Here is a 12019-nt window from a genome sequence, read left to right on the forward strand (position 1 = left end):
TTACAAATGTCAACAGTACCAGCTCTTTATAATGCCGGTAGACTGGTGTCTCCATGACCAAACTGTTTCAGCATTTAACACATACATTGGATAAAAATATATACTTGGAATGTGTTATGTGCAACATGGTGACCGACTTATTCCATGTTTGCAATGCAAGGTGACCTCTTCCACACTGTTTTAACTCAGAAGCTATCTAGAGACATTTAGAGGTTTACATGAATGAAAAACTGAGCAATGAGAAGCAGCAACAACCCTCCTGCACTTAGGACCAAAAGGTTCGGATCAAGGTACTTTAGGTAGGTCAGTGCCGCATCCATGCAACTGCTTTCCTTCTCTTCCTCAAACAGTTCCCGAGTATCACACTGATCATCATCTTGAAAAGTCTTTATGATATCAGTTTCATTCCTCTCTCGTTCGGAATCAACAACAATATTCCTTCTGTCATCATCGTCACAAGTAATATCTGAAGGCATTCTTTTCATTTCTGAAACTTGTTGCGAGTTTTTGTCCGAGGAAATTTCAGGCCAGGTTATGTCAGGGCTTGATTCAATTGAAGGACCTCCTGTTCCATCAGAATAACTCCCACAGATGATCTCTTCTGCTTTAGGAATATCCATTGCCTCTGGCACTGAATTTTCTAGTTCAAATACGACTTGACCATTTTCGCTCTCGTGGTCAACATCATAATCATCAGCGCCACTGCCGCCACCGCCCTCACCATCACCATCACAACCACCATCACCATCATCATCATCTTGTGATAACGGAGCACATACTGAATTGTGTTCTATTGTTTGTGCTTTGAAACTTTCAGGATCCAATGAAGATGTGATGCAAGGCGAAAGGGCTTCAAGATGGGGAAACAAGCAATTCCTTTCTACTTCTTTGTCATTCTCATCCTTGGGGGTAGTCCTCTCATTGGAAAATTGTCCCTGGAGGAACTCTTGAATCAGTTCTTTTTCCTACACATAGAACACCGGGTCACTCATCAACATCAATAAGAAATTGCTTGATTACTCTCCACTGGTGAAATGATCCAACTCTTTGAATTGAGACCTTAACCATGAATGCAAAGTGAGAGCTCTAGCCCCCTAGGCCCCAGCACAACGTTTGCGCTTTGGGGGTGAGATACCATGAGAGTCATCAGGCCTCATTGGTGCATATATACTGCACAACCAACCCCCCTAATGCAAGAGCTGGATCACAATTACTCGTAATTGCACCATAAATTATTATTCTTTAACAACTAACATCATCATCAATAACATTAATAATAATAATAATAATAATGATTTATTGCTATTATTGTATAAAGAAGCCATGAGCATCATTGATTTCATGAGATGATCATTGCCTGGAACAAGATTCTGTGCCTTTCATCTTTGTTGGTGGATGAATCTAGCCTGCTGCAAAGTTCAAAGAGAAGAATTCAGAAACAGTGATGAACTGAACATTGCATAAAAACATACAATGAAGGAGCCTTTTTTTTCTCCTTTATTACAACTACAATCGGATCATTATCCAATATGAACCATTTATGCTCTACTAGTCAAATCCTTCTCATTCTCTATTAAAAAAATGGTGGACTAGAGGGTGGAACAGAGTTTTTCCTTGTTGTGGCACAAGCATCCAATTAGAGGCATTCTTGCTCTAATGGTTAGATTGAAACTCACCACTCTTGTTTTTCTGGCCTGGTAGAAGCTATCACATCCAATGGTAGTATGGAAAGCAAGCCTTCATCCTCATGCCTGTCCATGATCACCGTGCAGGTAGCTTCATTTTCTTCTTTCTCCCTCATCCCTTCCAAATCCTCGGTTTTGTCTTTCCTACTCTTGATAGTGACCAAAATCCCAAGGACCAAAGCACCACCCAACAGAAAAAACCCATAGATTCGTCCACAATTGTTATTTCTTTCGCAATATCTGATGGCCTTTCCATTTCTTTCCTTCTCTCTATTCACATCTCCCATGCTCTCTCTCTCTCTCCTCAGTTTTCAAGTCTGTGAATCTTGGACTAAAGCATTTTCATAACTCTAAAATAGACAACCAAGGAGTCCACAAAGTAACTTGTTTTAAATGCATGATAAAATCATAATAGTAGAATGCTTTTCATCTTTTGGCTTACATTTTTTTTTTTGAATAAGTTTTTTTTAATAAGATCTTCGGGCTTGAAATTAAAGTGTTTCACCATGACCAAATCAAACTCCGTAACAAAAAAGTAACACCAAAGCCCAAAATTCGAATGGAAAAGATCTTGAATGTTTTTTCTGATAAGAGTAAAAAAGAAATTAAGATTAAGAATGGGTCACAACAGTGGTCTATAAATAACAAAAACAACAACTATTGTTAAACTGAAATCTAGATATTCGGCATACATTTAGGGCACACCACAAGCCTTTAAGAATTTCAAATTTTGCTTTTTGAGAATGGATCAGCTGGCTGCCCCCAAACTCTGTAGATGCCTACTCATAAGTAAGGCCTAACCCATCAGGGTAACCATGTTTGGCCTTAGGTTTCGGGTATGACAGGTAAAGAAAATCGAAATCCAAACCCATCCCATGTATTTCAAAAGCATCCAAAATGTATACAAAATATTAAGGTCAGTCAGGCTCAGGTTGGATATCTGACAATACGTATAGCTTGAATGGCCCCAAGGGGGGTTGGCGTAGTGGAGTGGGGCCTTGGCTGCTAGACAGGCAGTAGGCCTCGAGGGCAGGGGTCCTATCCTCAGAGTTTTATGCTGCCGGCATGATGGTAGGTATGACAATCTGAAACAGCACGACCAGGTCTTCATGCCAGTGCAGGAATATATGCATTTGGAGACTTGGAAAACCAAAAGTTAATTAATTACCATCAATGATTTACTATTTTACTGTAAAGCTTGCCAAATGGCTCCATTATTAATAGGGATGAATACAGTTCAGATTCAGGTCAGATGTGGCCAAAACTAGATCTGACTATTGGGTATTGGCTAAATGGATTCAAATTCGGATTTGGACTTGGATGGTGAAAAGCTTATATGAAATCTGTGTTTTTTTTTAAATGCAATTGGATTCTGCCATTTGTCAAATCTGGATATATATCAAATTCAGTAGCAAAAAATCAAAATCATATCTGCATCCAATTATATCAGATATGGTTTGGCTTACCAAATCTGACTAAACCAAGTCAAATTCGATTGGATATCAGATAAAATCTGATCTATTGACATCCCTAACTATTAATCTTCACAAAAAAAAAAAAAGAAATCACAGTGAAATTAGGCACCGAAAACATGTCAGAGTTTTGAATCCAAATCCAAATTTCAAACAATAAGCAAGAGTTCCTAATCTGAACTCGGAACTGAATATAGGGCAACAAGCTGCATATGAATCTGGATTCAACCTAGATCTGATGTAGTAGAGCTGACCACAGGCCAAGTTTACATGATCGTCAAAAAAAGTCTGATCATGCAACTCTGGTTCCCATCTCTGAATTTGTACTCAGATATTATTTTAAAATCTTGTTGTAAGATTCAAATGTGCATGAAGTGGGGATGCCCTTCCTCCACGCATAATGTGCATGAAGTGAGGACATTTTTGGCACATTCATTTCTGATTAAACCATACATTAAGATGGCAATTAGGCTAACTATGTGGGCAAGGGATAAGGATTTGACACTCCAAATGAACGGGATGCCTCATCTAATTTCATTCAAGCATGAGCAAATCATGCCAAAATGATCATATTGATTGATGCTTTTGAGTGCCTCAGGGGTCCAGATGCAACTGGACTTGGTGAATATCCTACCTAATTTGGCAAACCTTTTTTTGCGCAAAATCCAGAATCAAATCCAAACGCGGTCCACTATCATATTCAGACATAGTAGATGCATCTGGCGCGTTAGTGTTCGTTTAACTTGCTGAACCTATAGTGATGAATGCCACAAGAGTTGCATGTCCGGGGTTGCCTGCATGGTTAGGGTGATTCTTGTGAAGATGCCGGAAACCGGTCATGCTCAAGATTGATTCTCCCTGGGATCATACTGGTGGCTTTCTCCGCGGGTGTTGTTTGAGGGCTACGACACTCGCCCGGTAGTAGCAGTTAGGCCACGTCACTCGTGTTGGGACATTGCGCGTTCAAATCCCAATGGTATCGTTGTATAACTGCTTGTCTGGTAGGAGCAGCTAGTGCACGTTACCTTGTGTTGGGACGTTGCAAGTTCAAATCCCAATGGTATCGTTGTACAACTGGTAGGGGTCTGTCTAACCCCAGCTTGCCTTTCAAAAAAAAAAAAATAGGGGACTCGCCTGGTAAGTAGGGGGTGGTTTGGCATTAAGTGACCCCCAATCCTAAGCAGGTTCTACGTCATAAAGAAAAAAAAAAAAGATCTATAAAGTCTATCGAAAATCCACAATATTTTAATAAAATTTGAACACACCCATAAAAATCACAATATTACCTTGTTCTTTATTGTTTAATTGAATGTTTGCCAATTTTTAGTATCATATATTAATTTTTTTTTTTGGCAAAATCTTGGGGAAAAAACTTTATTTATATTTAAATATGTAATTCTTTGAAAATCTAAATTTGCTTCTTTTGGCAAGATTTTTCCTAGAAACTTGAAAGAAAAAAAAATAAAGATTTTGATCATCTCTTGAGAACTATGAGACATATAAGGTGTCATTTACCCATGAGGTTAACCGTGGTTTGTTACCGACATGGGACAACCTTAGTTTGAAACCAAAGAGAGGTGTGGGGTCAGCGATTTTAAACTTTAGTTACTATGGTCAAACCATGGTCAATCTTGTTAAAAGTAAACCAAGGGATGGACGGGTGAAAATGATCCACATCATGACCCATTTTTATAAAAAAGAGTCATTTTTGTATGCTACATCCATTCACCAACTTGAAATGAAGTACCAGACTCCACCAAATGAAACCCTTATACGTTCCCTCATCATTTGGACGGGTGTTGTGGGTTTGCAGCAATCGCCTGAAGATTATCAACCTGAGCAGGGCGACCGGAGTCGATCACGGGGGGCTGGAAGTTCTTGTGAAGCGATGCCCGAATTTGGAAGGGATTGATCTCTCTTACTGCTGCAGATTGGGAGATTTGGAGGCAGCTGCATTATCTCTCGCACCGAATCTCAGGAGAGTGATCCTGGTGAAATGCCTGAAGTTCACCGATATAGGATTGGTGAGAATCGCAGTTGGTTGCAGCAAATTGCGCTCGCTGAATCTCAAGTGGTGTATGGAGATCACTGATCTGGGTATCGAACTCCTCGCCACCAAGTGCAAAGTTCTCAGATTTCTTGACATTTCTTACCTTTCAGGGGGTACACATTTTGGATTTTGGTTTCCTTCTGGCTCTGTTCTTCATCAATTTGATCAAGAAATGCAGAGACACAAAGCTAATATGTTATTCTTATGAAGGTGACGAATAAGGGTCTTCGTTCTATTGCTTGTATGAAGAAATTGGAGGTGTTAAGCATGGTAGGTTGCATGACGGTGGATGATGATGGCCTAGGATGCCTCAAGAATCGTAGCTCTTCTCTTCAGGTAAAATAACAAAAATATTTAAAAAAAAGGCTTCTATATTTATGCTGATTTGGTGGATGAATACTTTCTCCTTTGCCACATTATGGTTTTTGATAGCCTGGATTTTGGAGTTTCCTTGTGCTTCTTTTCTTTGAAGTGGAAGGGAATGTGGAGAACATGCCTGATTTGTTGTTCTTTTTTCTTTCCTAAATTCAGAAAATTGATGTATCAAGGTGCATAAACATCACTTCTTCAGGCGTGATTTCTTTGCTGAAAGGGAATGAGAAATTGCAGGAAGTTGGTGCTGCCTACTGCCTTGCTGTAAGGACTTGGAACACGATTCAACCTTTTTGCTATGGCCATCTTACCTTAATCATTATATAACAAAGTTGTTCGATTAATCTCACAATTCTCATTGAGCTTTCTGTTCCTGATCTAACACATTTCAATTTCTATGGGTATAGAATGTTTAATTTGTGGAACCAGAATCCCCATTTCATGGATTTGACAATTCTGTGCTGTTAATTTTGTGAAATATAGAATCCATATTCGTGAAGTCAGGGAAGGGCATCCTTGGATTTTATTTAGGAATGGCCTTTAACCTCCTACCTCATCGAATGTGGATGCTATAGTGATAATACTGTGCTGTTAGTCTCATGAAATATGTCACCCATATTCTGAGAAGAAGTGAGAGAAGGGCGGCCCTAGGCATTACTTAAGGATGACCTTTTCCTCCTACCTCATTGAACGTGGATGCTGTATTCCAATACAATATGTTGATTCTGGAATCTGCATAACTAAAACTGGTTCTCAATTTCCTTTTGTTTGTTTCGTATTAATGAGTTGTTGGGGCTTCTTTGTTTTACTTGTATCTGCCAAAATTGAACTGCAAAGTACCGCCATGTAGTTGAGACTTCTGCTGATTGGAAGGTCCTAGTAATCCATTTGCCATATTAATCCCAATATCATGATTTAGCCTCAGCAGTGATCTCTTGCAGGAGTGTTATGGATATGCTCAATATATACATGTTCGTGGTTTGTAAAGGAAATGACGAAATGTTTGGACATCTGTCCATGATGCAGGAGTTCACAATGCCATTGTTGGCAAAGATGATTGACCTCAAGAATCTGAAGACAATCAGATTGGATGCCTGCGGGTTGTTCTCATCAGCCCTTTAAACCATCAGCAGGAACTGTTGGTTTCTGAATGAGATAGGGTTGAACAAATGTTCGGGAGTAACAGATGATGGAATCCACAGCCTCGTCAGGGACTGTAATGAGTTGAGAGTGCTCGACATCACTTGCTGCCACCAACTCACTGATGCTGCTCTCATCACCATCACCTCTTCCTGTAAAAGCCTTAGGTGCCTTAAGATGGAGTCCTGCAGTTTGTTCACAGAGAAGGGTCTAGAGAGAATTGGAACAGAGTGTTCCTCGCTTCATGAACTTGACCTCACTGACACTAGCATAAATGATGTGGCGCTCAGGCATATCTCTAAATGCATGGAATTACGGATTCTGAAATTGGGGCTCTGCTTCAATATTTCTGATAAAGGGATCACCTATATTGGTTCAAACTGCAAGGAGTTGGGTGAACTTGATCTCTATAGGTAATTTTGACTGTATCTATTACAGGATGCCTCATTTCTTAGACATGTTGGAAATCAAAAACTTCACTGTTGTTGTCTTTGCACTTTTCAGATGTGTGGGAATTGGCGATGATGGTTTAGCTGCATTGGCAGTAGGGTGTAGGAACCTCAAAAGAATCAACATCTGCTATTGTACAGATATTACAGACACAGGATTGAAATATATCAGCAATTTGGATAAACTCCGGGAGCTTGAAATGAGGGGACTGATAAAGGTGACATGCCTGGGTATGGCTGTGATGGCGTGTGGGTGCACCAGTCTGGTGCAGTTGGATATCAAGCGATGCTATGCCATCAATGATTTGGGCATCTGGGCCTTAGCTCGATACTCTTTAAAGCTGAGGCAGGTCTGTTTTATATCTGTTTTCCAATTTGCTAAATCTGCATCAAGTTCACGAAATGACTTGGGCACACTGGAACATAGCGCTCCGAAAGAAAGATTGTTCTTTTAGTTTACACCATATCTGAAATAATGCTTTGTATAATAATGCTTTTTCCAACAGTATATGGAAACCAAGTTTCTGATCATTTTTTCTCTATACATGCAGATAAATATATCCTATTGTCGAATATCTGATGTCGGCCTGTATGCACTGTTTAGTAACCTCAAATGCTTGCAAGATGTGAAGATGGTGCATCTGACCCATGTATCACTTGACGGATTTGAACTTGCGTTGCTAGTATCAGACAGCGTAAAGAAGGTGAAGCTATTGGTAGGTCTGAAGTACCTGCTATCTGTTGATCTCATCCACATGCTTCAGACCCGGGGTTGCAGAATTCGCTGGCTGAATAAGCCTCTTGTATTGTTTTAATATATTTCCCTTCTCATTTGTTGTTGCATCTTCTCATCATGTAAACGCTTGTTCAACTGTGCAATGATGTATGAACACACACGTTTACTATGTGTTGATGAAAGTTTTATCTTAAATAACTTCGGTGTCTTGACATTGAGCATTGTATCCAAGGCCACCGACTCCTGCTTGGGGCTGAGCATTTTATCATTTCTGGGTTATACTTCTACAGCCATAGATAAGATAACTGTAAGGGGCATAACAAGTTTGTGGGTGGCATCCATCTTTGTTAGGTAATGTACCAAAAAGATTTAGAGGTGGTCTGCTGAGGGATAATGTTTTGCAATCCTCACGGGGTCCAAGCCTCTTAATGAAAAACTTGTGTAGATGTAATCTACATGTTTGGATGTAGAAACCGGTGCTTGGATCATGTTTTTCTGACAGGATTTTCTGAGAGTTTAAAAAATAATAGCTTAAAATATACCAAATTTTCAACCTTCAAAAAATCATATTTATATGTAAAAAAAAATACAATCTAAAAGTCGATTCCTACTATTTTGGGCATGCGGAACACATCCATGATGTCAGATTTAGTCAAAATGACCTTCCTCTATAAATTCCAACTGGTGGGTTTGGAACTCACGAGAGTCAATATTTTTCCATCTTTTGGTAATGGCCATGTAAAAGAAATCATGTTTGTCTACGAATCATTATCACAATTATCTTCATGCTTATGTGGGGTTGACTGTGTTTGGCCTATGAATATGAATTTACATTTACTGGGGATTTTGATGCTTATTAGTGTAGTTCCTTGCTTTTCTGAAACCCAAATGAAGTTGGAACGATGTGGTGAGGTTGGGATAAGGCTTGACGATGATGAGGATGATCTTGGAACATTGTGGTGAAGTCAATCACTTATGCCTGGGTTATGCTTTAGTCCATACCTGTGAAGGTCTGTGTTGTGATTTTCCTACCAATTGTTCAAGTTCATTCTGTTCTAAACATTTGTGCGTTGCGATCGGCCGACTGGCTCCTGCCTGAGATATCTTCAATCTCTGTGGGTGAAATCGGTGCTGCAGTCACTGGTCAGAAACATTTTCTTTTCAACATTGTGCTTCTCTGAGGCCAAGGAACTCCTGCCTGAGTTAGTTCCCAGGATTTATAGTTTAGGATATGTTTGCATCACAAGACAAACGTTGCGCGAACAGGACACATGGCATTTGTCCCGGACTCACCAGTCGCACCCCTAGGGTTGCAACTGGCACGTCCCATGCTGCAGCCATCCAATGTGTGTTGTCCGTGCATATCAAATGCGGGACAATGACCAGGCAGGGACCGATCTTTCCCCGCTCAGGTGTGTCCCGCGTATCAAACACGGAACATATCTGGGCATCCACAATCGTGGTGGTGCTTTACCTGATTTGCCTTCAACTTTGCCTGTTGAATCGTGACAACATCAAAGAAAAATACTGAGACTTATGCAGCTGCCACATAGCCCACAAATCTTAATTACTTCATGCTGAAACCATGTTGATTTGAAGGCTCTTGTTTTACCGCTTGGTTAGAATGAGAAGCAATGGCAAAGTGTTCAGGTTCGGACAGAACCAATTTGCCATGGAACTCACAATGTTTGAAGAGCCATAATCCAAACTCAACACAATAAATTGCTAGATGAGCAGGAAAATCATCATAAAGTCTCTCTTAGGGACCCCAACTTTAGGAGGGTTCATTTCCTACTTTGTAATCGAAATAAATCATAAATCCATAAAATACCGAAAGAAGGATAAAAAAAAAATTGGGGAAGCTCAAACACTAGTATGTCACAGGCGAATTCGATCGATCATAGGAAATGTATAAGCAAATAGTTAAAAGAGGACCCCAATAAATGATTGTTATGGCGAGAGCACCCACAGATTTCGTTAGAAACTTTGGATTTTAAAATTATTTCTGGAGAATTATGCAAAAAACTGGGTAAGAAGTTGCCCTTGGAGGGTCTTCGATCAATTTTGATTGAGACTTCAGAAGTTAGTACAGCCCCAACCAAATGACTTGGGTAACAACCAAATTTCAGCCATATCAAGTTCAACGAAGACCAGCCCTTTTCCTAACAGCTGCTGACTAAATTTTTCCCACAAACATATCAAGTTGAATGCTATGGGGTTCACTAGATAAACCCAAAATTTAAGAACCTCCATTTTATCATTTTTGGCAGGTTTGGTAACTGAACCAAGCTGCTTGCAGCTCAGTAGGTGTAGCTTGCCTAAAGCTCGTTTGGACTCATCAAATGAGCTCAACAGGCCAAGCTATATATGAACAGCTTTTGTAGCGCAAGTGAGCTGATGAACAATGGATGTTCCGCTTGGCTCGTTTAGATGAACTATACAAGGACCAAGCTGCTCGCAGCTTGGCAGGTTCCGGTTGCCTAAAGCTCATTTGGACTCATCAAATGAGCTCAACAAGCCAAAGCTACAAACAGCTTGTTTAGCGTAAGTGAGCTGACAAAAAATGGATGTTCGGCTGGGCTCGTTTGGATGAACTATATAAGGCAGTTCATCTAGTTGGATATGTATGCATGTAGACACAATCTGATGAATTTGATTCTCACTATGGGCTTGTGGAAAAAGGGGTTTTCTTTTGGTGAGCCAACTTGTGTTTGGCAACTTTGGCTTGTTTCCCATGAGCTAGACGAGCCTAGCCTGAGCAACGCCCGGCTGTAAATGAGCCAAGCCTGAACAACCAGTGTTTAGTCCATTCAGCTCGTTTACCAGCCCTAATTTTTTGTGTCTACTTCATGATGGCCGGCTTATTAACAACTCCCAAATCTACAAACAGAAGTCTAAAAATACCAGTTGGCCTGTTGATGTCATTATTCAACTTGTAAATTGGAGCAGAGTATGAACAGAAAACCAAATCAAATAAAACATCAAATGGAGTTAAATGATCTTAGGAAAGTCAAGGTTAAGACCAAGCTTATTAATGAAACACCATGTCCTAAATCTGCAGATGAACATTGTACCGTCACTCAATCGGCCTTTGCCTTGAGGATAAAATTCTGGCGCTTGATAGGGTTCATGACGACCGGAGTCCCAGCTGTCCGTGGCCATGCCTGAAACTTCTTGTCTGTTTCCTCCCACCATTCATTGCCTGTTACGGTTTTCGGAGTGGTGCCTAGTTGAACATATACACCATCAGAATGTTAATCCACAAGAAAATCACACCACCCACAGAGAGAGTGGAATCCAAAAGGGAAAGGAAAACTGACCTCCGAGTATCTTCTTGTCTGAAACCAAAACATCTAGTGCACAGGCTACTACACCAGTTACCGCAAGAGTTCCTAGGATATACTTGGCTGACATTTTTAAACTGCAACAACCAGTGTACCCAAAACTTCAGCAAAATAAAGAATATTACAAAAGACAAACGAAAAATAGAAATATGAACCAAACAGAAATAACAAATTCCACTACCTTATATCTTCACCAAAGCCAACCAATTTCACCATCATTTTCTATATTTTTTTGCAAGTGCGAGTTTGAAACTAAAGGACACTTAGTTAAGAACTTTAGATGCTGCAACTCTAAAACATTTCTTCGTCCATATGTAATGAACAGTGCTGTGCTGTGGGACCATTATCATGCAAAAGAAAAAAGAAAAATAGCCTGCTTGACATCATCTTAAGGAATACTTTCTAGTTCTACACACAGTATACCATTTGATGCAAGCCGCCTAAGCCTATAGACACCCTTACCAATTACCATTCATATTTGGATCAGTGAAGCACTGCAAGGTTCCTCACATGCATAGTAAGATCCCTTCTCGAATAGCCCACTCTCAAAAGCCACAACTTCTGTAGCACTTTCTGACTGGAGTCAATGGAGTACGTTACCTCCTTGCCACAACAGTGTATCCATCCATCAGCTAAACCAAAAAAATGATTCAATTAATTAACCCTGTTGCCAGTCAATGTCCATGTTGTTCATTAGATTGGGAGCCCCTGATGATGAGCTGAAGTTGCCAATTCAGAATTCACAAGGCATAAGATAAATTAACCGGCTAG

General features: G+C 40.1%; 2 protein-coding genes across 2 annotated transcripts; one reads left to right on the plus strand and one right to left on the minus strand.

Annotated features, from left to right (window-relative positions):
• Positions 1-3995: 3995 nt before the first annotated feature.
• LOC149839080 (F-box/LRR-repeat protein 3-like) lies at positions 3996-9085 on the plus strand. Its single transcript, XM_090003927.1, has 9 exons — positions 3996-4075; positions 4971-5283; positions 5418-5543; positions 5739-5843; positions 6606-6679; positions 6782-7132; positions 7224-7518; positions 7720-7884; positions 8900-9085. The coding sequence occupies exons 1-9, from the start codon at positions 3996-3998 to the stop codon at positions 9083-9085; spliced, it is 1695 nt and encodes a 564-aa protein (XP_089860053.1).
• Positions 9086-10881: 1796 nt separating this feature from the next.
• LOC149839081 (uncharacterized) lies at positions 10882-11318 on the minus strand. Its single transcript, XM_090003995.1, has 2 exons — positions 11225-11318; positions 10882-11130 (listed from the first exon to the last, which is right to left on the minus strand). The coding sequence occupies exons 1-2, from the start codon at positions 11316-11318 to the stop codon at positions 10985-10987; spliced, it is 240 nt and encodes a 79-aa protein (XP_089860121.1). The 3' UTR covers positions 10882-10984.
• Between the last annotated feature and the right edge of the window lie 701 nt (positions 11319-12019).

The sequence above is a fragment of the Nuphar pumila genome, chromosome 4 (assembly GCF_984573655.1).
Source record: "Nuphar pumila chromosome 4, dmNupPumi1.hap1.1, whole genome shotgun sequence".
Classification (NCBI taxonomy): Eukaryota; Viridiplantae; Streptophyta; class Magnoliopsida; order Nymphaeales; family Nymphaeaceae; genus Nuphar; species Nuphar pumila.